The sequence below is a fragment of the Aquila chrysaetos genome, chromosome 13, assembly GCF_900496995.4.
Source record: "Aquila chrysaetos chrysaetos chromosome 13, bAquChr1.4, whole genome shotgun sequence".
NCBI lineage: Eukaryota > Metazoa > Chordata > Aves > Accipitriformes > Accipitridae > Aquila > Aquila chrysaetos.
This window is the reverse complement of record NC_044016.1, coordinates 12632962-12658060: the sequence shown is the minus strand read 5'-3', so window position 1 is coordinate 12658060 and position 25099 is coordinate 12632962. Positions and strand designations below refer to the sequence as shown.

At 44.3% G+C, this 25099-nt stretch overlaps 1 protein-coding gene across 3 annotated transcripts; it reads left to right on the top strand.

Moving 5' to 3' along the window:
• Positions 1-892: 892 nt before the first annotated feature.
• On the top strand, positions 893-23480 carry SERTAD4 (SERTA domain containing 4). Of its 3 annotated transcripts, XM_030035715.2 has the most exons (6): positions 893-2199; positions 3641-6161; positions 7428-7496; positions 16521-16734; positions 17269-17384; positions 20547-23480. In XM_030035715.2, the coding sequence occupies exons 3-6, from the start codon at positions 7479-7481 to the stop codon at positions 21282-21284; spliced, it is 1086 nt and encodes a 361-aa protein (XP_029891575.1). In that variant the 5' UTR covers positions 893-2199; positions 3641-6161; positions 7428-7478; the 3' UTR covers positions 21285-23480. The 3 variants fall into 3 exon arrangements, with proteins under 3 accessions (XP_029891575.1, XP_029891577.1, XP_029891576.1); XM_030035717.2 differs by lacking the exons at positions 893-2199; positions 3641-6161; positions 7428-7496 and adding an exon at positions 15403-15627; XM_030035716.2 differs by lacking the exons at positions 893-2199; positions 3641-6161; positions 7428-7496 and adding an exon at positions 15405-16192.
• Positions 23481-25099: the final 1619 nt, after the last annotated feature.

Genomic DNA, 25099 nt, shown 5'->3' with positions numbered 1-25099 from the left:
GCCTTTCATATTATTTCATTGCATTATGCAAAAATGACATTCTGCTTTTAATTTTGCTAGTGGGAAATAAGAAAACTTCAAATCATCTTTCATTCTTGGTTGAGAAAGTCCTGGTTTCAAGAACTGTGATGAAGGTAGTTCCATTTCTGTAGCCCACTGTTTACAATTAAAGGTTAACTGTAAAGAGAAATTCAGAATATCAGGCCAACCCAGCTTTATAAATGTAATGAATAAAAGTATAAAAGGTAATGGTCAGTAATCAAAGCTTAAGTTACATCCTGTCGTATCAGTTCTTGTTGCAGTAGTTCAACAGTTCAGAAAGGGAGCAGGCTTAAACACACCAAAGGAGAGCAGGTTTGTACCCCACTTGTTTATTAGTGTTAAGTGCACATTTTCCATGACATCACAGCATTTTCATCTGCCTATCCAGAGACCTAAAGTACCAATAGACTAAAATGTCAGTCACACAAGCCTTTGCTAATTAATGCCTTCACCAGAAAATGTCTGGCATTCTTAGGAATCCAGGGAGATACAGAACATAGAGATCATTCATATTTATGTATTTTAAAAAAGAAAAAAAAAAAGAGCAGGAAAAAGAAAAAGCTATCTGATCAGCTATTTTAAAAAGCTCCAAATCAATCAGCTAGGCTAAAGGTCATGAAAACATAGCTAGATCTAAGTAAGACTCAGTGGTAAATCATCTCACAAGCTTGTTGCCGTTTCCTGAGAGTATAAAACACTCTGGAGCACACAGGCCAGGCCAGTAGGCTAAGTAATAGCATTAACCATTCAGCCTTCACCATCTGTTATGCATAGAGCCAAGCCGACAGTTGGGACGAAGCCGTTCTGTATGTTTCGTTATTTCCAAGCACATGGAAAGTTCTTAACTGAACTTCTCCACAGAAGGCTTGCCAGCGAATACAAACTACTGTCATTGACGGCACCAGTGTATATTGTACAGTAGTAGCAATGATTGGGAAATGGCAATCGGGCTGTTTCCACACTCTTGAGCGTACCTGTTAATAAAGCAAGGCAAGGGTGTGGTGGTATTTATTGGTCTAAGCATGGGACTGGGAATCAGGAATACCCTCTAATTCCATGTTTGATGCAGGCTGGCTTTGTAGCCTTAGCTGACTTACTTGGCCCTTATTGGCAAAATACCCATTTTCTTCCCTGTCATTGATATATCCAGGCAGTAAATGACCTGTCATACTATTAAATTAATCAGTAAAACTGATGCACATCTTTCCTTCTGTTGAAAGGCAGTATGAAATACTCTCTCTAAAGCATTACTGTGTAGGAATTGCTGCATGTGGTATTGTATTCAGACGAATGTTTTTCTGCTTATGCTTAAACATGCCAAATATGTATGAATGCTGAATACCTTAGGCAGTCTTCTTGTGATTCTTGCTATCAACGTGAGTCACTGAAGGATCAGGATAAAGCCTAAGAAGATTTTTTAAAAGTTTTCGGTGGGATCAGTTCCCCACTGTGACTGAATTAGAGCCTAAATGAGTGCCAGTGCCAGCGCAAGGAGGGGAGTGGAAGCGCACAGCTGGAGCTGTGCTGTCCTTTCCCTGGCAATCCACACTTAGCTCAGCTAAATCTGATGCTGAAACCACTACCTGAGAAAACTGTTATGAATATGGGGGCATTTTACATTGCTGACTCTTGCCTGTGAGGAATCTATCCAACCACTTCTCATCTTATTTTGAAAAAATCTTGTAAAAATTGTAGCAAGTGAAATCCGTAGGGGCAGGCAGTAATGAATCTAAATACTTTCGAAACACCATAGAGAGTCATTTTGATGGGACAGAAATTGCTGCTTGGTTCTGGTATAATGCATCCTTTCAAAAAAATCAATTAGAATATGTATAGCAATGTCATCATTTAAAATTCTGTACATTTAATACAGTTGGTGTTCTTCTGGGGGTTCTCCTAAACCACCACCACCACCAATCCCTCTTTTTTTTTTTTTTTTTTTCCTCCTTCTACCCCCACAACACTTGTCGCACAGCAGGACCTGTGGGACTTCAAGGACATAGGTTGCCCTTGTTATCTGACACAAGAGCCGCTGTAGAAGGATTGTCACTGTCGGTGCTTGGACCCCAGGGAGCCCTTTGAGAGGAAGGGTGCTGGTGCGTGACCGATGTGGGAGCACCAGCACCACTAGGAAGCTGAGAGCGAGAATTGCTGAAGGTAATTTGAAAGCAGGTGTTTCCAGACAATCTGTAAAGATCCAAGGACACTGGTACCCAAGCCGCTGCACATCTCGCACGCAGATTTGCTCCTCCACTTCCTTCTTGGGTTTTTCATGGAACGGGGTGATCCACCCTTAGGCAAGCATTTCACTGCCAGAAATATTTCAAGGAATTGTTCTTCTCTGAGTGCATATCCCACCCTCTCTAATTAGGCATAATATTTCACTGAAAGCTTTCTCAAAAGGTAGACATGCGGCATAAGCTCTATTACGTCAACAGCCTGAAATACAGAATACAATTAAGCTGTTCATTGTCATTCTGGGCAATCCGAATTAAGCATCCCCAGTAAATGCTGCAATCAAAAGAACAAAAGCTGTAAAATGATTCAATGAATTTATAGTCCGTGTAACCACTGGATGACAAACACTTCTGCCTTGTACAAAAAGTAGAAATGTTGTCATTTATGTGAGGGGTGGATCTGAAAAAACATTAACACATCATGGTGGTCTGCAGTTAGATCTTCAGCCTTTGCTTGTATCCACTAACTCTATTTGTCAGTGGATTTCTCAGCGAGTCGTTGCACAGGATCTTACATGGTTTCTTTTCTGGATACAATGTGGAGCTATGCTTTTCACTTTAATATTTCCTCTTGTAAGTGGATATTGAAACATTTAACAAATACTAATTGCAGTATATAGTCCTGTGTCAAGTGAGTGATATTCTTAACCTACCCCTGAAATAAGCCAGTTTGAAGATGATGCCTAGAAAGCTCTTGGCAGTTCAAGCCACCGCTGCTCACCAGTTTAAGGGAGGAGTCAAATACATCAATCCTAATTTAATGGGAGAATTTTCAGGTAGACAGTAATTGAGTTGGAATTTGGCCAAAGCCTGGAGGTTAAAGAACCTACTCTCATGAAATGTATTAGAGGATCTTTAATGAATGCAAACAACTGAGATCACGGTTTCACCTCTTCTGCAAGGGATAGCAGAAAATGCTTCTTTCCCTCCAGAAATACTATGCTGCCTGTAATCAGGCTGGGGCATTGAAAAAATATGCCACCTTCTGAAACACCAGAACCAACTGTTTTCTCATCAAGAGAGATTTCAATGTGTTGACCTGTAGGAGGAGTAGCTGGCTTATGTATTTTAGTAATAACCTTCACATCAATACTGAGAAGTAGCCACTAAGTAAGTAAAGAAATCCTTAACTAAACTGAATCGACTTACATTGAATTCAACTAAGTTGGGTTTTTTCCCCTTTTTTTTGTGACAAAAATCCTGCTGATTTGCAGAACGATTTCAAACAAGTTTATTAAGCTCTTCAGATAGACTGGACAAGAGGAAGGTCTCCCAACTTGCTGCTTTACATAGATAGGTATTTCCATATCCATCAGTTCTTTTGGATACTCTTTCTTATACTTATTTATTTCTAAATATAGCTAATGGTTGAAAAAAGAAGCATGCCTGGAGGAGTCCTTGGCAGCATAAAAATGAAGGAAAATTGATGCTTTATAGATACTAGAATTGTTTGTATTTGAAGCTCTCTGGGTGAAAAGAAGTGTCAGCCTCCTGAAGCCCAAAATGTAAGTTACTGTATGCACAGAGATGATTACATTTTGTTATTTTAAACCACCTTTAGTGCATGATACTTTATTAGCTGAAATAGAAGTCCCTTTAAAAGAAATAGCCTCTAAAATGCATATGAAGATATTTACTTCAGAGATTAAAAAAAAATATATGTCAAACCTTATATGAGTGCTTAAATCCTTCAATATGGAATTTGAAATGCATATGCATTATACTGCCTTCCACCAGGACGGCCCCAGACCAGCAATGATAGGTAACTAGCTTGGTTGCTTTCATTGATGAGAATGAGTAAGGAGCAGATCCATTCATTTAGGTTTTGTAATGCTATCTGTTAAAGCTAAATTCTTGCTAAACTAGCAGAGCTAATGGTTTGCTTGTCTGTTCTTTAACTATGAGTTTACTTTTGGTTTTAACCTCATAGTGGGTGTGTAGTTCCTAGCACACAGACACAGAAGGACCTGACATACCAAGTATCATTACATACTCAGGAATTATTAAAAGTCTTAACATTTACACCTGTGTGTGGAGTTGCTAAAGTGGTACCAAGTGAATCAGGCTTAGGCTAACCAGTACCCTGCTGCAGAGTGTAGTGGCCCTGAGAGTGAACCCCAATTCTAAAATCTGCATTCAAACTTATATATTTAACTTTGTGCTTTTATTAAAGTGATTACTTCCTTTGTACAAGTATACTTGGAAACATAATATGTGTTCCTTATTACCTGGATCAGATTTTGGAAGACAAAATTAACTATATTTGAAAACACACACAGTATGTAAACTGAATAAGACAATTTTAGTGCCCTGCCTGAGATTCCCTGCATTCCCCTAATGCTTTCCTCTCCAGCCTCCATACTTAGAAACAAATAGAGAGCAAAACCTGGGTGAGTGGTTAATTCCTTCAAGATGACATGGACTTGGAATCCAACTAAATAATATTCTTGCTTTTATATTTGATTTTGGTTTGGATTATTTAAGGATATTTATCCTTCTCTCTTGGAATAATTTTGCTTTTGGAATAATTTCAGACAACAAACAGTCTACTTTTAACTTACTATGACCCACTCTGGCTCCCAGAATAATTTCTCTTACCAATTTATTTCTCAATCATTGGCTATGCTTTGCTGTTTTTTAACTCCTTTTGTGCCCCTCACATTAGGAATTGCTGCTGAGATGTTTTTCTTGAAGACCTTTTATTTCTGATTTACTGTGTTTCTCTGAGTAAAGAAATTGCTCTCATTGCTGTAAAGTAGTGGGAAGCTGCTAATGCTTTTTGAGAGCAGAACCACACGCAGGAGGCTCATATAATTTACTTTGTAATTGAATGGTACGTTTCTCAGCATCCAGATTTTTAGCTGTTGGGATTTCTTTTTTAAGATGATATATCCTTCACAGGTTGCGATGTACTCCCATTAAAGACAACTGGGGTGTATTTCCCTAGCTCATAATAATAAATTGCTTGAGCAGACTCGCCAGCAAATCGCCCTTCCAGCTCTGCGTAATCCTCCGGGAACCTTGTGCAAACTTCTCCCAGGCTGTAACAGAAACTTGGCACCTTGCGTCTGGCTGTCCTCAAGTTGGGCTGGTGCCTCTCGGAGCTGCACCCCCCGACGTTGCTGTGAGCTTGTTTTTGTCTTTGGACTGATTGGATCTTTCTTCTTGGGGCCAGGTTCTGCCAGCTTTATTCAGGCTGAGTAGTCCCACTGCGCTCAGTGAAACTATTCATGGAGTGAGGTGAGTTTGAGGAACTGTTCAATGGGAGCTGGGCTGGCACCGTCTGGTCCTTGGAAGCAGGGAGAGGAAAGTCTTTTCCTCCTTTTGTGAAAAGCAGAAAGCATGTGTAACTGGGAGGGACGGCGAACAGGAATGTGTCAAGCAGAAGTAGACATGGGAAGGAAGTGAATCTTTAATTCAATATCATGGAACAGCAGCTAGCTGGAGCTAAAAAATACTTCAGGGATTTAACGTGAGATCTAGATTTTATTTTAGAGTTCATATTGCGATTTCATTGCAATGACAAAAATGAATCAACTGAATAATTGAACCGAAGTTGATGGTTATTCAGTTTTTCTTGGTGGTTTGATGGATGAACTGATAGCGAAGTTTAAAAATCTCTCTCCTTTTAGCAAAAAAATAAAAGGTCACTGTTCAGCTCCAGAGTGCATGCTTCAGAAGGACTGGATATACAGTGCCTTAACTATTGCTGCTGGAGATGAAGGTGAAAGTGGACATTGGCACTGGAGTGAGCATCAATACACTGTACACAATGTGAGAATATAAAGGAATACACAAGCGCTTCCCCGTATCTTCCTCCTCCTGTTTTTTGAAATTTGGGGAACAGTGTATTCCATTGAAATAATGAGTATTGCTGCACAGGTTTGTTTAAACTAAAGCAATTGCATGTCCCCAGCCATTACTCATACCAGTTAGAAAACTTCATAGGACTTAGCTTGGGCATCTCCCCAGTCCCTGGAGCTTAGATGTAGTCCAAGACACACCATATGGATAAACAAGAGGGTTGACACAGCTGTGCGGTAGCTACGTGGAGGTTTTGGAGCAGGCAAGCAGGAATGGCTTTGGGTAATTGCCATTGCACCAGATCCTGCTCTTAAAATGCTGTCCTTCCCACACTTCAACACCGTCTTCCTTTCTGGACTTTAGAGACTACCCAGGTCTGTGACAGAGGAAAGTAAATCCTCTTCATCTGTGCTGGGTCCAGCCTTTGGTTATCTGCCCTCCTTTTGCCTGAAGCTGCCTCTGTGTCGAGGAGGGGGTGATTTCCTGCAGAGAGCTGGGGTGCTCCAACTTGAACATACCAATGTTTTCCCCTTTCCCACACCCTTATCTGCTGCTTCTGCCAGGAGCATCCACAGGAGACTCCGCCAGGACACATGGTCCTTCCTGGTCCCTGGGAACATCATCCACATTGGACTGCGCTCTCCTTATAAATAGTCCCTATTCATGGCAGTAAAAGTACTCCTGAAAAATGAAGTGCTAATAAGACCAGCGTCCAGTGCTAGAGGAAGAACCACTTGTGTGGATCAGAGCTACGAGTCCCAGCCTTGATGAGGACATAGGCCTCAAAACAGTTCTCTGAATGAAAATTAATTCTCAGAATAACTTCAAGGTTTTTATTCTACTGTTCAAGTAAAAGGAATAATAACTTTCTGTAGTACCAGCTAAATAATGCAATGCAGATCCTAGCAGAATATTATCATGCAAGGACAGTGGAAATCATAGAATCATAGAATCTACATCTTCGCTTTTGCAATGACAAATTGTGCAGAGGAATTATTTTCTTATCAATGTCTGTGATCTACTTATATCAACTCTCTCATTACCTCAGCTGCTTTTGTCACCTCAATTTTATCTGTACAAGATTTCTTTTTTCCCCTCACTTTCCTTGGTTGCATAATTATTTTTTATGATGTAAGTATTTTATGTCACTTTTCCCTGGTTCTAAGAGATTACTTTTTCCTTAGCTATTAAATCAATAGGTTGGACTTAAAATGAAAACTGAACTTAAAATGTTTTATTTTTTAAAAACGTAGTCTTTTTGAGTCTGCATCGTTAACCAAAACATGAATAAAGCCTTTTAAATTTTGATAAAATTGATCTTTTTTTGTTTGCTTGCTTTTCTAGATTACAAAAGTTGAAGTCTGAAAACAGGGACACAGACAAGGAGACTGAGAAATGAATGGACAAAGCCATGTTAGTAAGAGTCAATCTGCATGCCATAAGTCTCAAAAAAGAAAAGACTTGAGTCAAATATGAAGTTCTGCATCAAAATATAATATTTCATCTTAACACTGTAATTTGTGATGCTACCCCAGAAAGCCTGATTTTGGGAAGATGTCCCCAGTGCTCAGAGGTGAATGACTAATCCATTCCTGCTAAAAGTATCTCTTACCAATTACAGGTCATTTGTGCTGCCCAGTTGCCTCATGAGCTATGTCATGCATAAAAAAATGGATGCTCAACACTGGTGTCATAATTTTATAATCTTTTCATTATTTAGACATTTCTCTTTTCCAAATTCATTTTATGCAATTCATTTATTGCAAACATTTATTATGGAAAGAAAGCATTTTAAATTAAGTTTTTAAATCAACCCCTTATATCTCATACAACAGTGGGCTCTCTCCCATCTCTTCCCCTCCCAGCTCCTCACCGCAGACATGCCGTGCTGTTGCGGCTGGGAGACCTTTATCCTGTAACTAAAATTACTCTTCCTAACCTTTACAAAACATGCGCGAGTGATTCCCAGTATCTCTCCCTGGGAAGGTGCTTCCTGCGGGCGCCTGCACCCAGATGGCAGGTCAGTGCTATTTCCCCTCGTTCGGTCTTTGCAGAGCGGCGAGGGGGAGACGTGGCAGTGCCTGGGTGGGATCAGATCCTGGCTGGCCTTGTGCGGCTCCGGCTGCTTGGGGGGGAGCTTCTGGAAAGTGGGAAAAGCTGAGCTCCGCAAGAGGCCGAGCAGGGGTGTAGCCAACGTGATTCCAGTGATTTTTGACTTGTGGATAACTGAATGTTTTCTATCATGTGCTAGCATAATGAATTTATTCCTAGCGATAGGTCATTTCGTCTTCTTTAGGAAGTCCATAGCTTAGAGGATGAAAAGCCCGGGGAGTAACAAGACTCTGCTACCTTTTGCCTTTCTTCCCTCTTTCCACTCTTGCTCCTGTTTCTCCCCCTCCTTGGCTTGGTGTTGGTCCCTCTGCCTCTCCTTCCCTGCAGCAGCCGCCACTTCCCAGCTGACCGCTTCTTTGTGTCACTAAAATGACCAGCCATGCAATTGTGGATGTTAAAATTCCCCCATTAACACTGCAGCGAGGTGGGGTCCGCGGAGCTCCTACCCCCCAGCTTGCTGTGCCGCGCTGCCAGCAGATTCAGGAAAGCGACACCACACTGGTTTATCCTGGTCTTCTTCCCAGCCCTGACAGCTGGTTATAACTGGTTGAGCAATGGCTGGAGTTCAGCACAATTCAGATGTCTCAGACAGTCTATATAAACGTTGTTCCTCCTTAGAGGTCCTATTGGAAGAGGTGTCTGTTGGGCACTTAGTGAATTACAGGCTTTAGAAACTACCTGGCAATGCTGGAGACCTTGAACCAGACGCAAAACTTCCACTAATGCAACCTTTAGTGTCTCAAGTAGGTACTTGGCTGCCAATTGGTTTTAGGCACGCTGTAAAGGGCCTTTCTAAAAAAAAAATAATCTGACTTTGGCCCAGCATCCCCGTTTGTTTCATCTCGATTTGGAGTGGTTAAATAGGAATTTACAAAGGAAATGAGTAAGGGGACCTGCTTCTTTCATTTAAAAGGCTTGTCTAAGTAGCACCAAGCAACAAAGGAATTCAGTGTAAGGTTTGCAATTTTTGTCGCTCTTGTCTAACCAGATTTACATCGTCAAAAACAAAACAAACAAACAAACCCCCCAAACCAACATGAGAGAGCACGAGCATTTTAGAACGTGTGCATTACAAATGATACAGAATATGCATTTATGATTCAAAATTTTAAACAGCTGAGAAATAAATATGCAAAGTAGATTGTTCTGTTTGCAGATGGTAATCCTGCCACACTGATTTTGCTCAGCTGTCTGATTTTTCAATGTCTGCATTCCTGGTTCCTGGGGTTCCTGATTAAGAAATAAAATATGAGTCACGGTGCATGGTTACCTTCTGCACATCTGAAAGGGTAACTCGGTGACTGAAAACAGATTATTAGAGGCTGATCTTGCCCTGCCAAATTCAATGCAATGTCAGGGGATTAAAAAAAAAAAAAATCCCTTCCCCACTCTGCCCCTCATTTTTACAGCTGTAGCATGAAGGTTCTTGCCAGTTCTTGTAGATCGGCTTGTAGTAAAACGGCTGCCCAGCCCAGCTCTCCCGGGGGTCTCTGCGGGCAGGGACGGCTGGCGGGCAGCACGCTGCTCGGCAAGGTGAGGCGCATCCCTTTCCCTCCCTCTCCCGAGGATGACTCAGTCGGTTATTAAAGATTTCCAGCTTCCAGCTAAAAATGGCATCAGAAGCGGTGCCCCGGAGGGAAGAGGGGGAGACGTGAGAAATGGGTTCTGTTCCTGTCTCCGCTTCCTAACACACGCACACATGCGCACACACACGCGCAGAGCTGATGTGCAGCTCGTCTGGGAAAAGTTTATTTTGCAATAAGAGGGGTTAGTACTCTGCTAAAGGCTTTTGCAAAGACTGGATCCAATTTTCGGAGCCTGTTGCCAATATTTGTGAGTCATTTCCTTGGAATCCTACCTTTGGTGTTTATTTCCCTTAGAAGGAAACTTGTAAAAGAATAATAATAGCTCTCATTCTTCATGGAAAGTAGCACACAGCAAAGTGGGAGACAACTCACTCTTTGTTCCAAAACACTTTTTTGTTTGTTTTGTTTACTTTCTTCAGCAGGCAAAAAGTGAAGAAGGCAATATAATTAACCCCATAAACCATCTAATTTACGGTGCCGGTGATATGCATGCACTGCTGCACTGGAGTGAAAGTTAAATGGGGAAGCTGTTTTAATTGGTACCTCTTTTAAAGAAGAAGTGACGAGAACTGCTTTGTGATTTGGGAAGTCTCCTTCTGTAACAGAAGGGCTTTGCTTTTTCTCAGCCCTGCCTGACTGCTGGGACGCCTTTTTCTCTCTGACTTCAGTCCCAATAACAACATCTAGCACCTATTCAGTGTCAAAACCCGTTACAAAGGTTAACTAATCAGAAATACTGTCAGTTACAGTTTGCAGCAATAGGAGCACCTTTTACCCTCAGGATACTGAAGTGTTTTGCAAACTGAACTCCCACTGAGCTGAGTGGTCCTGGACCAAGCTTTATATGTCTAGCAGGGCCACGCAGCCACCAGTGGGGTGGAGGCAGAGAACATATGAGACATTTTGGCTAAGAACACTGGAAAAAATATTTATGCTTACTGAAATAAATACCATGGGGCTTTATTGTTCTCCTAGAGCAGGCAGGCAAAGCAGCCTTTGGGAGATGGCTGCAGTAAACTTGATGTCACCTTTTCTCATATCTGCCAGAGCCCTGTGGCAAAAAAAAAAAAAAAAGATTGCAGATTTGCTTGTATTTTCATATATTTGCGTAAATTCTGGGGTAAACTCCGTTAGAACCACCATTTAAGAGTTCATTGCATATAGGCTACCGTGAGTACTTATAGGTGACATCTATTTACAAAGAAATAAAAGAGGAAACCTTTCAGTATAGAAACCTCCTCTAGTTCTGCTTCATAGAAACCAGAAGCAGGAGAAAGCACAACTGTTAAAAATTCAAAAGAACATTTTCTTTTTTAATTTATTTTTTCTCTGAAAAAATGCTTGCTAAGAAAAGCAGGGGACCCTGACAGAGTAACTCCAAAAAGTCTGTCTGGGAAGAACTCAACTGAAAAGTATGACAGGAAAAAAAATTAGCATGTGGAAATTAGGAAAGTTAGAGAAATATTTGCTCGGAATTCTGTCTTGAGAAAGAGACACTCAAGCATCTGGAGTTGTATAATCTAAATTAGGACAGAAGTTAAGTGAAGATACCTTTGAAACGCTTTCACAGAAGGGCTGTATCTTGACACAGAAATCAATTTCTCATTTCAAGTTATTTCCTTTTCTACCAAACAGTAAGTCCAGCTCTAGAAAAAGAAGGGAAAAAAAAGAAAAAAACAGTAGATTCCTTGAAATTCCCTGAAATGAGGGCCAAGAAATACAGGGAAAAACACTAGACTTGGCAGGTCTATAGTTTATCTATACCTCTGAAGGATGAAGAGCTGAATTGACCCCGTTGGCACACAGACCTGTTGTTCTACCAGTCTAGTTATTTCAGCCAGCCTTAACCATTTCATTTCGCCCTTGTATCATGCTTATGTTAGATGGTGTTACACACATTTCTGATACAAAGTGCAGCTGAAGGAACAGAAAATCATCATTGCCCGGGGCCCACACTGCCTTGCTGTCACCTGTCCCCATTCCCCTCTTCCCTCGCCTCCTCCCTGCAGTCTCCGGCTTGTGGCTCAGCATCTCCCTCACCACAGACCAGGGACCACTCTGCACTGGTGTGATGAGATACTGCAGTTCTTCTCAGCTATTTTCTATCAACAAGAGAAGGAAGAGATCTCTCTCTCTGCTCCCAACCCATGGCCTGCCTCTTGGAAGTCCAATTTTCAGCTTAAACCTAGCATGGCCAATTCTAGATGCTTTTCCACTTCTTGCAGCCTTGCTGCTCACCTTGTCTCCAGAGCCCTGAGCGCGGGGATCATCTTTGACTCCGCTTTCATTTACTGTGACTGGGCTGCCCCAGTGTGCTGCGATTCAGTGTCCCCAGTGTTTCTACTGCTTCATTCATAATGTTACTACAACTCCACGCACAGCTATCCAGACAATAAACATTTTAACCAAGGCCCTTGTTATCTCCCATCTCTGTTTGTAACTTCCTCCTCCTTGAACTTGTGACATATCAGCCAGTTTGATCTATTTAAACACAATCTCCCAACATCCTTTTCCCTGTCCACTGCTGCGGTCAGAGCCAATCCACCTCCTGCCTTTCCTCCTTATTTGCCTGCCTCTAGTCTTTTCTTTTCACGTGCTAGGTTGTCACAGCTCCGCCTTAGCTGTCACTGCTCCACCTTTGTCTCTACTGGATGGCTCTGCTCTCTTCGCCAGTGATGCTGGCGTCCTCGTGCATTGATCTGCTGCTCCCAGGGGAGCCTTTATGCCCTCTTCCACGACACTCTTGCCCACAGGATGCCCTGCCTCCCTCAGCGAAGTTGGTGATACCACACTTTGTTGCAGCAACCATAAAGAGCAGATAGTTTACGAGGTTAGCCTGGAATTGTTTACATGTGATATAGTTGGGTTTTGTTGGTTTTAATGTATGTGTACACCAGTCTGGGTATGTGATTGTGCCTTTCCCCTTCCCCTCTCCGGCTGTCACTTGCTTTCTTAGACTGTGGGTCTGCACAGCCTGCGTGCAGTGCTCGTGCAGTGGGATTTCTGATTGCTTCTGCAGCGTAAATTTTCTATAACGCCAGAAAGGTAACAGCTACCAAAATGATGGCAATTTTATTTTCTAAGCACTGCAATCCAGATGTTAACAATGGTATAGTACAGTTAAGAAACGCTATTCTCTCCTCAAGTCATGTTGTTATGCAATGGAAACACTCCAGAATATACAATAAAGACTGAAACTGCTGCAGTACTTAGGTACAAACCCAGGAGTTAGGAAAGGAATAGCCATCTTAAGTCTACTCTCTTGTCTTTATTGATCTTGGTGAGACCTGCAGCATTATTGTCACAGGCATTTTATATTTAAGTTTGGGTTTTTAGAGGCATTCTGGAACTGTATAAAGAGCGCTTTTCACTGACATCGCATCAGGCTTGTTATAATGTGAATGGCATCATTACAGTTCTCTCATTAACATTATAATGGCTCTGGAGGAATAGTGAGTGAAAACCCCAGCAAATGGAGTAGTGTAGCAATGTATAGTAGTCTTACTGCGTAAAACTGCACATGGAAAAACTTTGACATTTTAACCTTCAGGCTGCTGTAGATGCCTCGGGGTGTCCTCACACTGCATGCAGTTGGCTGACAAAATGGAAAAATTGTGGTAGCCTAAGGATGGAGGGCTGGGTTCAATAAAAAACTGCCTGGCTGCCATGCCACCGAAGCCCACACAAGGCTCCCAAATGGATTGTTCAAAATTGAATCCAGCCCTAAGTGTCAACCTTTTGCTGTAATTTTGTATAGTAAATGTAATGTATGCTCAAATGTACATCTTTCATCCTTTATTTCCAGTGGCGTTAATGGAAATGTAACAATGCGTGTGCAGTTCTGCAAAGTCTCATTGAAACGAACAGGATTTTGGATTAAATCCCTCCATTGCACACAATAATGTAATATAAATGGGTTGGGCTTACAGCTGAAGGACGATGAGATCTGGTTCTATTTCTGGCTCTGACACTGCTTTGCTGCATGACTTCTGGCAAGATACTCAGGAGTGGATTTTGCCATCCTTAATGGGGAAAAACAGTAGGCTGGCTCTTCAGGAGCAACGCCAGAGGTCCTGTTTATGGAGCTAGGTCCAGTAGCGCTTTTTCAGTAAATACCACCTCGTACTTCAGGCTTTCAGTTTTGCCATGTCCAACTTCACCTTCGAGGAGGCTGACTTTTCCCATGTGCTGAGTACTCGCAGCTCCCTTCCCACTCATTTGCAGCAGCTGGAAATCAGCGCGTCTGAAAATCAAATGGGAACAAATAGCGTGCCCAGAGTCACAAGCCCCGTTTAAAAGCCTGGTTCTCAGCTTCTGTGTGCTGAAGCAATTACTTCGCTACAAAATGGGGATCATTTTGTAGCTGAGTGCCACCTATACAGCTTTGTAAGGCATGCTGAGACCTACAAGCTTGGTTTGGGGCTTTGGTTTTCTGGTTGGTTTTGTTGGGTTTTTTTTTTCCCCTAGGGAAGCTCTATTATTTATGCCTTGTTTTTATACAGTTTGGAAACATGGTGAATGTGCATGGACAGTAGCTGTTTATAGAAATTAACTGGCCTGCCTCTATTAATTTTGTGTATTGTAAATACCAGCAGCAGTTCATTTACTTTACCAGCTGTCCAGAGAACTCAGTTTTTCAAGATAAATCAGCAGCACGGTGCAGAAGGCATCTCAACTCCTTCCTTCCTTCCTTCCTTCCTTCCTTTCTCTGCTTAAGCATAGAAAGACCTATTTGTGATGAAATACAGTTAAAAAAAAAATGCGCAGTTGAAATCTCTGATTCTCATAAAAAAATTCCACAAAGAGATGCTGAATTCATTATGAGCAAAGAAATCCTGACTTTCCCAAAGCAGCAGCAAGTTTCTTCCAACCCTATTCTCTAAGGACAAACACTGAGTGTTGACATCATGCCAACGTGAAAAGATTGATGTCTCCCTGTGAGTGATTCCTCAGTGCAGATTAACGAGAAGAGTCCACGGGTGCTTTCTAATGACGGCGTAATCTTTTCAGCCACAAAATAGATGACTTTTTAGCGGGTTCTTGGGCTGCTTTTTGGCCCTGCTCTTAGGTCAGCAGATTGACCCACTTGTTGTTTGGACCAGTCTTTCCACGCGTCAGTACTCAGCTGGTAACAAAAGGTGCGGGGAATAAATAATATATAGTCTGTGTCAGGGATAACTTCCAATGGGCCAGTCTAGTGGCTTGCCGTTCCCCATGTCGTTGTTCCTTTGCCCAGGAAAAGCAAGATGGCATTAATGGGCTACTGCCAGAAAATGACTGAGGGCCATATGCAATGCGTGATCACTAAATGGATTCTGAGGAAGGGGTTTAGGCACCCTTCAGTCTGATTGCGGCGAGGTCTGGTGGCCTTTACTGGGCCAAACTGCTCGGGGATTTCCCCTTCACCTCCCCTTTTCTGCCCCGGTGAGCAGCGTAGGACAGACCCACGGCATGCGTGTGTGCGTGCATCTAACGAACAGGGAGCGCATGCTGGAAGCCCATTTCTTCTTAATCAAGTAGCAGCCTTGTGCAGTCTTCCAGGATTTAAGAAAACAACTGGCAGATGTGAATGATTTATTTTTCCTCCCTCTTCTGCTGCGGTTTATTTTTTCCTCTTGTTAGCGAGCGCTCAGCCGCTAACACAAACAATTGCTGAAATTCCACCTGCCCACCTGCGGCCCCTCCTTCCCGCTGCTCGCTCGGGCCCTCATCTTCCTCCGGGAGGGCTGCACCGAGGGGAAACGACATCCCGCTTTCTTAGAGAGAGGAGGAGGAGGAGGAAGAGGGAGGAGAGGGAGGGGCCGGGCCGGGCCTGGGCGCATTGTTCCGCGCTCCTCTGCCAAGAAGTAGGTGACTATGAACTCATCCCTTGCCCCTCGCAGAAAGTTTGCTCCCTCCCCTCCCCTCCCCTCCCGCCTGCTGTCGCGGCAGGAGGCAGCTCGCAGCCTGGCGCTGGCCCTGGAGTCCCCGCTCCTGCTTAATATTCCGCCCGCTCCGCCGATGTTGTGCTTGGCTCCGGTGGGACTGCAACTCACGGCTTGAAACCGGAGCCAATTTTCTGTCTTAGTCTCGCAGTGTTTTGACTGGAGGCAGATCCAGTTCAGTCCGATCGGGGCTAGTGGAAACAACTACCTAAGTCTCTGCTGTCTGCTTCGTTCGGGAGGGAAGAGAGAAGAAAGAAACGCGATCCCTAACTGCTGGGCGCGCGCTCTCTCACACGCACACCCCACTGCACGCGCGCACACACACACACACACGCACACACACACACACGCACACACACGCACACGCACCGCAGGCACACGCGCGCACACACACACACGCACACCGACTCGCACGCCCGTCGGTGCCGAGCGCGCCGTGCCAGCACCGCCGGGAGAGAATGGGAAGCGAGTGAGCGGATCCGTGCCGGTGTGTGAGCGCCGGCGGGGCCGGGGCCGGGGCCGGGGCGGCGGGAGCGGGGCGGGAGCGGGGCCGGGGGGCGGCGGTGGGGAGAGCGCGACAAACTCCCGCGGCCGGGGACCCCACGCCCTTTGTGGGAGAGGGCTCCGGTCTTTTTCCTGCCGTAAGAAGGAAAAGGAAAAAAAAAAAGTGTGTCTCTGTAAGATATACGTGCGTGTGGTTTTTATATACGTGTATACAGAGGCATGACTGCCAAGGGGGCGCGGAACACCGCGGGGCCGGGGGGGGTGTCAGGTGAAGGGGGTGCCGGGCGCTCACCGCGCTGCTTCGCTTCCAGGTGCCGGCGCCCGCGATGACCCTGGTGCTGCCCATGCAGCGGCTGGGCCGCCCCATCGCCGCCGACGGAGCCGCCGACCTCGCCGCCTACCGCGCCCTCTGGGAGCCGCCCTGCTGCGGCCGCCCCGGCCCCGGCCCCGGCCCCGGCCCCGGCCCCGCCGCCGCCGCCGCCGCCGCCGCCGCCCCCCCGCCGGCCCCCGGGCCCCCCGCCGCAGGTAGGCACCGCGCCGATCCGCCGCGGCGGCGGGCGGGGGGACGGAGGTGTAGTCCGCGGAGGGGGGGCGCGGCGCGGCGGAGGGGGGGCGCGGCGCGGCGGCGGGCCCGGGCGCGGCGGCGGGCGGGGGCTCTGCCCCGGGGCGAGCGCGGCGCGGCGGCGGGGCCGCAGGTGCGCGGGGCGCGGCGGGAGCCGTCGGCCCCGGGTTGCGCGGGGCGCCGGGTGCCGCGCTGGGGAAGGCGGCTGCCCGCCCGCCCGCCTGCCCGGCCGGCGGCCGGAGCAAAAGTTTTCCCGAAGGCGAGCGGCCAGAGGACGGCACCGGTTTGCCGTGCTGCCCGTCCCGTCGGCCCTCGGCCGGGAGCGTCCGGCGAGTTAACGCGCTAGGCAGGTGAGGGTTTATTTCTGATGGCTGCAAATGTACGTGAAAATACGCGGCGGCGTTCTCCCGTAGCGCGAAGGGAAATGAAAAGTATTTTGTTTGGAGAACCTCCGGCAAACCGCATGTCATTTGTCATATCTGATTTATTACCCGCAGGATCACATTACAGGGGAATTTCAAATCCTGTAACAACATCCAAGATCACATACTTTAAAAGGAAATATGTGGAAGAGGAGGATTTTCATCCACCGCTCAGCAGCTGTACACATAAAGTATGTTTTCTAATAGTCATTATTTTTACTCTGAGTTTCAGATGCTTAGTAACACTCGATTGACCCATTTCCACGAGGCTGAAATACTCTGCTGAATTAAGAGAGTGATCCAGCTGTTTGCTCAGAAACAAATAGTTGTCACTTGTTCACATTTATTGTTTTATTGTCATCGAATTGCTTAAGAAGCAAAGGCGTTTCTTCATTTATAACAACTGTAAATGGAAACGCTGAGAATAACTTTTTTTCAGATTGTTTTGTTCTTAGCTAGTTTATGTCATGCCTACAGAAACAGCTCCGTAGCAGCATTTGAACAGCAGAAAGGAAGAACATAAATAAAAAGGGCCCATGATTCCCCCACTCATTCAAAACTTTTTCCAGGGGAGAAGACAGTAATAAGTTCCATGTACCCCAAATGGGTTACAGATCCGCTAGAAAAACACAATGACTTGGAAAGTGAGTACAAGCTCCTTCAGTATTTAATCCTGTTTATTAAAAAGCTCATAACTCCAAAAGAACAGGTTAGTAAATGAAATAATTTTTTTTTTTTTTTTATGAAAGCTGTCAGGGGAGGGATTAGAGCAAACATTTCCCAGGCCAGTGAATACATAAATTGAAATCTAACTTTTTTTTTTAATGAGAGATTTTAGGGTCTTGTTCATTAAGGACTCAGTCCTGTAAGGAACTGAACGCCTGGAGTGATGTGCTTAAGGATAGCTCATGCCTTGAGACACCATCCTTACCTTGCTGGGATCATACCTGGCCCATGGTAGTGCAGTGCTACCTATGTACTGTTGGCAGCAGAGAGGACACAATATAATCTGATTAAAGCACAGCTTATGGGAGGCAATAGTAGCACAAGAGCCCCAGAGACAGAAAGCTAAAACAGATCAAGATGCAGAGCAAGTTTATATGTTATCTTTACCTGCATCGCAGAGGCAGCCTTCTGAGATGCGAGGGGAACCAAGTGCCTCATCCCTACAAGGGACACTGGGCAGGGAGGTCTGCCCAGCGGGCTTCTGTTTCCCTGGTCGGATTTCCACAGAGGAGAAGCGAGCAGTAACGCTGAGCTCGCTTTCCAAGGACCTTAGAGTAGCTGAAGGAATTTTCAGCTACAAATAGTGTTGGCTGGAAATAAGTACCTGACTGGGAAGGTGAAAAACTGCCCCACCATTAATTCCAGAAGGCGTCCAGTCTGCTGCCAGAGCAATGAATAAATAGCACTGAGGGTGTTGAAAAATGTGCTCTAGTTAGTGAGCGTGTCTCCCCCATGTCGCATCGGTCTCTGATTTCAGCCAGGTTTTTTCTTGGCTAGTTTGTTGTATTTTTGTATCAGTGATTATTTTCCTTGCAAAGAGGAGGAATAGTTACTAATCCTTTTTGAACAGCATAAAAACCAGTTGTAGAGGTATTGGTAAGAGACCTGTCCCAGACATTGTTTTGTGCTGTTGTAGAGGTGTATCATGTCAGAAACCCTGGGTCACTGTTTTCTTCTGTTCAGCACGAATGTGTTTTCTACTTTGCAGCACTGAGCTCTGGGGGAGGGAGGATGCCCACCAGGTTTCTTCTAATATCTTACATGTTTTTATACCTTTGCTGCCCAGTAAAGACAGAGTTGTGTTCTGAGATTACTTGTCCTGTAGAGGGTATGACGGTAGGGCCCAGAGCCTCTCTCCAGAGGGCTGTTGGCAAACGTTTGTAGTAGAAAGCCTTTGACAACTTGTTCCTACTGGTGGCCCTCTAGGATGTATCTCCAGGAGGATCACAGTTCAAGGCGTACTGGTTTGCTCCAGGCTTTTATGGCTTCACTGACTATTGCTGCAGCAGGTATAAAGGATGCAAATTAACCTATAGGCTTAATACGATTTAAAATGAGTCATTTATTATAGAAAATTACTCTCTAACAAAGAAGACCTTCAGCTGTGAACTCACATGAAAACACAGCCAATTTTTCTTTTTACGAGGCACTGTGCTGCTTCTAAGCCCTGCAGACAGGACCAGGCTGTGGAAAGAGCTAGAGGGCTGAGGAGAGCTGAATGGATGTGAAAAGCAGCTGTGCTTTAAGCTCTTTCAGTCTTCATAGCTACGACTTCCACTCTGCAAAAATGCTGTAACCATGTGGGAAAGGGAAGAATGATCAAGCCACAGATGGGGGGGATTTAGAGCAGTCTCCCTTTGTGCTGTGCTGCTCTCCTCCTACGCAAACCAAATTCTTACTAAAAATGAAAATTAGTTAATAGTGCTTACAGTAGCATGCATTGCCCCTTCTCTTATTTTGATTCCCAGGGTAGTGATTACAGCGCAGAATCCGGGGCCTCCCGGGGGCAGTAACCTGCTCATGCTGCCAGTGCTGAGAAAGGGAGTCCTGGAAGGACCATGGAAGGGAGAACAAATCTGTGGGCGTCGAGCCAGGATTTCTGCAAATCCCTATCCTCTCTTCGTTTCCTGACCTTGTCCCTGCCTATCTGCGTTCCCACCGGTCCTGTAGAGCGCAGGGTGTAGTATGCAGGCCAACAGCTGCTCTCCAGATGCTGTGATGCTTTGAGATGGGTTTCTCCCTGCCTCCCTCCCTGCATGCGCTTTTGTACACAACAGCAGTATAAGGGAGCTTGGCAAATGGAGACCTCCTTGCTGGAGGGCCTCTTCCACTGGCAGTGGATGAAATGCTCCGACACTTGCTGCGTGAGGCGATGGCTGCTGGCTGCATCTTGCAAACCTTGAGGCTGCAGGAGGGGACCTTCGCTTGGCTTCAGAGCTTTGTAGAAGCCCCACAGGGGATGATGGAATTGGGTCCATTCACATCAAAAAGCCCCCAGCCATCAGTGGAGCAAAACTGCACAACAATTTTATGTTCTAACCCCAAATGCAAATAAAGAGCCAGATGTGCGCATCTGGATTTTACTCTCCCATCCTGGATTCATGCCCTGCGATTGCCTCTGTGGTGTAACGCTCAGCTACTTGCCTCCTAAACCTGGGTGAATGCTATGGCCAAGAAAAAGCCCAGCTACATGGGTGTGCAAAACGAAAAAACAGTTTTAGGCACCTCAGAAAGAGAATGAGAAAAGTAGTGGCACGGGGGGAATACTTTGCTTCATTTTCTTTCTCCTTGCCTGGAACAAAACCGGTTGCCTTCAGTTCCGTATCTTCTGTCTTTTGCATTTTCAGACAATCTCTGTGTTTGAGGAGCGGGCCCATATTCTTTACATGTCTTTGGAAAAGCTGAAATTCATTGATGATCCTGAAGTCTACCTGCGGAGATCTGTCCTCATCAACAATCTAATGAAAAGAATCCATGGAGAAATCATCATGCAGAACAACTGGTGCTTCTCCGCCTGCTCCTTCAGTGGCACCTCACCACAAGAGTGGTTTGTGCCTCAGGACTGTCCATATAGAAAACGCCTTCGGATGGCAAAGGAGGAGTACGAGAAGCTCCACACGTGCTGCTTCTATCAAGAGTGTGGCAGTCACTATTTAAATCTACCCTACTCTGTTACTGCTAGTACAGAAAATACTTCCTCCTCCTCCTCCTCCTCCCCCATTTCTTTGCCAAGCTGTTCCCAGCAGGGGGATTATGACATTGGCAGTGCCCCGTCTTACAGGAGTGATGACCAGATACCTGCTAATGAAATATTCATCACTAATGCCAGGTCTCACAGTAATCAGGAAAAGGCAAAATTTAATGACGAGAAAGGAGGTAATGAACCTGAGCGAGAGAGCGTCGCCCTAAACTGTGAACCTGTAAGAGGCACCCATCCTCTTGAATGTAAAGGCAAGTTTTATGACTATTTTGAGACTGGATGTAATGACAAGAGCAACGTAAGTGAATCTTGGAAAAAATCCTTAAGGAAGAAGGAATCTTTACCAAGTAATAAAATGTGCTGCAGCAAAGGAAGTAAAATATGAGGCATCTTTCTTGCTCCGTTGAAGCATGCGCAGCATGTTTGTTTGTCTATCAAATTTTTATTTTGAATGGATTTTTTATAGTTTTCTACAAATGATACAATCATGCCACAAACATTACGTGTAGTTTTAAATGACTGGAGTGCAGATTGCGTAAAGCGTCTCTATGATCTGCATCAGTGGGCTATTTATAAATATGGAGACTTCATAAAGAACGCAGTTGCGTTACTGCTTAGCACTATAGTCTCTACAGCTATGGTGTGGCTTTCGTTACTGAAAATACCAATCAGCCAGATGGGGAAAACATATCGGTTTATATATCCCCACCCCCAAGAAGTCTGCCATTAATTAAGAAGAACCTCCATTATGTTTACCAAGGAATTAGAAGTCTGGTAAACAAATTTTTGCTACCAGCAAGGGTGATGTGCTCCTTGTAACTCAGTATTTGTTCTGACAAAGGACTGTCTTCATGGACTGGGAATAAACCATCCTTACATTTCGTACTGATACTCTTGAATTCCTGGATTCAGCGTCTTGTTCAACTGACAAAATAGGACATAGCATAAAGAAATAACCTGTTTATGGGATCTTAATCAGAAACACAACATGCAGCTCAAGTACTTGCATGTTTTCACCTCGGCTGTAATAACTAATGAGGCTTGTTGTTATACAGGGCAGGTTTTTTTTTGGTGCCTTACTTTTTGTCTTAATTTTTGCCAGCGTGAAAATTAAGTATAAATCAGTGATACAGCAGGGATTTAACCTAAACAGAGAAAAAAAAAACCACCCACAGGGTGGATCAAATTATTAGAAACCTTTAACCTTTGAAGTACTGAGTTCAACTTCCTATTCAAACATCTCTGTTCTTCCTTTTTGATGCTCAATTGCTTTTTGATTTGCCATCCTTAGGAAGGGATTTAAGAAACAATAGAGAGATGTCTCTTGTAAACAAGCATTCGATGCTTGAGTGTTTCTATGGCAACTGTCTGTTGCTGGGGCTCTTTTTTTTCCTTCTTCGTATAATGAAGTTCATGAACCAGTGGCATGTTTTATACTTTATTCTGTTTCGCATAATTTTTCTCTTTTAGATTGCAAAAGCATGCGGGAGTTTTCTATGACTTTTGCTGTTGATTTAAAAAAGACAAGAAAAGAAAGCAAAAAGCACAATGTTAATCAATAATGTGGCGATAAACATGATTTTATCTGAATGAATGTAAGGAGTTTAATTTTAAAAAAGAACATTTTGGAGAAATGAGCTGAGATTTCAGTGGCTAAGGACAACATTTAGTCATCCCTAGGTAGACTGTTTGCAAAAGTGTTCTGTTTAAAATGCCGAGAAGACATTAGTCAGGGTTGGCCTAAGAGTATTGTGAGTCTTAGATCCACCAAATTAATTAGTTCCCACAGTCCCCATAACAACTGGCAGGGTGTGCTCGGCAAAATAGCCACCTCCAAGCCATGGCTGACTCATAATAGCTGCCTGTTCCCACAGCATCAAGCGCTCAAGCGCCATCTTCTCCGCTTGGTTCTTGTCCAAAGGGTGAAATTCACCCCTGTGCTGAGGGAGCGGCCAGCTCGGCGCAGGGCACGAGGGTCCCCGGCAGCACACCGCCCCGGGCTGCCCCCGGTTTGGTGCTGGAGTCAGCCGGGTCTCTGGGTCAAAGAACTCCTGCTCTGCGTTTCATGGGTTCAGCCTGAGTCCTCCTGGGCCACGGTTATTTTGGGTAGTGTGCACACCCCACAGTCATGTTTGCGATCTGGACCGTTTTTGTGACTAAGCCGAGTGGTCACGGGAAAAAGCTCCCCCCCAGCCAAAAGAGAATAGGATGTAAATCAATGATAACCTTTACGCAGTCAGGTGAGTTGGAACTGATAAGTTTGGAAGGGTTATCATTGTGAAGAACAACAAATAAAGAAAGTATAAGTCCCACCTGATTTCTCCAAGACAGAAGCTTTTTTTATTAATAATAATAATATTAAATATAGATCTCATTCATACAGTGTATGAGTAGGATCATCATTTAGACATTTGTCCACAAGGACCAATTTTTTTAAAAAACTGATTTTTCTTGTGTTATACCCAGATAGTCTAGTAATGTCTGCTCTTTTCCAATATTTGATAAACACTTGATGTTTTAAGCTTAAATATTAGATGCTTGTATACTAATGTGTTGTTGTAGTAAAGTGAAATTTCCTTGATATATATTTATTAAAATGACCAAAATTCATTTTATTTTTACATTTCCAATGGCTACTGGGTCCTTTCCCCCATGTTCCCATCGGTCACCCAAGGAAATGCTATTTAATCAAACTGTTCCCTGCTGAAGAGGTTACGCTGCAGTTGACTGTGCACCTCAAGCTGAGTCCAGGATGGAGCTCAGCCTTCACAGGGTTTCAGGAGCCTTTACGACAGTCTGAAGGTGCACTGTGAAGCAGCAAACTTCTCTGCGGACTTGCACGTACGGCCAAGGAAAACGCCTGGCCAAATGCTGCCCAAACCACAAATCGGGTAACACTTTTGGGGGGGCTGAAAGCTTTCTGACCCTAAGGGGCTCCTTGGTCTTCCAGAACAAGCCTGCTTATGTAACCCATTGCAGTCTCCTGAGTTGAATTTGCACTGGCCGAAGTGATGGATCAGCAGAACTCTCTGTCTACTCAGGCCTCTCTAAGAAGCTTCTTTAGTTCCAGGGACACCTAGAAATTAACCTGTTACAGCTCTGGTCAGTCTTGCTGAGTGTCATCAGGGTCTGTAAGGAAGGGGTGAAAAGTCATCTAATGAAGGTTGGCCTAAGGATAAGTGGTCTTTTATGCCTTTCTCTGGACCCTGCCTCACAAAATAATGGCAAATACTGAAAGTAGATGTATTGGACTCAGGAGTCCACTGAGTTATCCGCTTTGCTACAGAAGAGAGAGGTATTTCATGTTAGAAAAAGGAGTTGGAAACACCCTTGTCCAATTGCCAGAAATGCAATAGACCTTGATAGGATTTCCAACCTGGGCTAGCCTGAATGGATTTCATGGTTTAAATTTGGTTTGATTTATGGCACGTGAAGAGTGTAAACCTGATAGGCCTTTTCCCCATTGCACGCTCCAGTACTAAGGACATTTTGCTAGTATCACAAATTTTCAAGAAATAGTTCTTTTCCAAGATTAATGCCTTTCATCCATATGTCCCACACATAACTGATAAATGAATGCTCCTGAACTTGATCCTGGCCTACCTGCCTGGAAGAACTGGACAGTAGAGCTGCTCTCTGTGGAGACTGTTTTACTCTCTATCATAAGATACTTTGCTCTTAGAGTGTAAAACTATAAAGTACTGTGCCTTTCAGCAAACTAATAATGGTACTTCAATAAAACATGGAAAACAGCAACAGAAAAAGATGTTTCTGTTGTCAGATCTATTTTACTGTCACTAAGAACAGAAGTGTCATTTTATCTTCAGGATTGCTTTCCACCAGGTAATACATTTCCCTTGGAAATGCGTAGTTCATTTGAGTTGAAAAAATTATGTTCCTTTTTCAAAATGTGGCATAATATCATTGTGCTTCATATATACTTAATACTTTTGGTAAAATTTTATATTTTGACTGGATTAGCTAATCTGTTGAAACAGCTTAACACAGTTACTTAAGCATCCCCAGCACTCAAATAGCCTCAGCTGGCACCGATTTGCAATGCCAGCGTAGCAGCTGGCTCCACAGAGAAAACAAATGCAGGCTGAGCCACAGAGATGAAGTGCTTCTTTTAGCCCTGAAGATGTTACACCCCAAAGCAAAGTTGTGGTAAAGAGACTTTTTTTCATGTTTCATCTTCCT

Excerpts from the sequence above, each read along its gene's own strand:
- SERTAD4 (XM_030035715.2), top strand. Across the intron at positions 16,735-17,268 it reads CCCCGGGCCCCCCGCCGCAG|GATCACATTACAGGGGAATT; the intron begins GTAGGCACCGCG and ends TATTACCCGCAG. Across the intron at positions 17,385-20,546 it reads TCAGCAGCTGTACACATAAA|ACAATCTCTGTGTTTGAGGA; the intron begins GTATGTTTTCTA and ends TTGCATTTTCAG.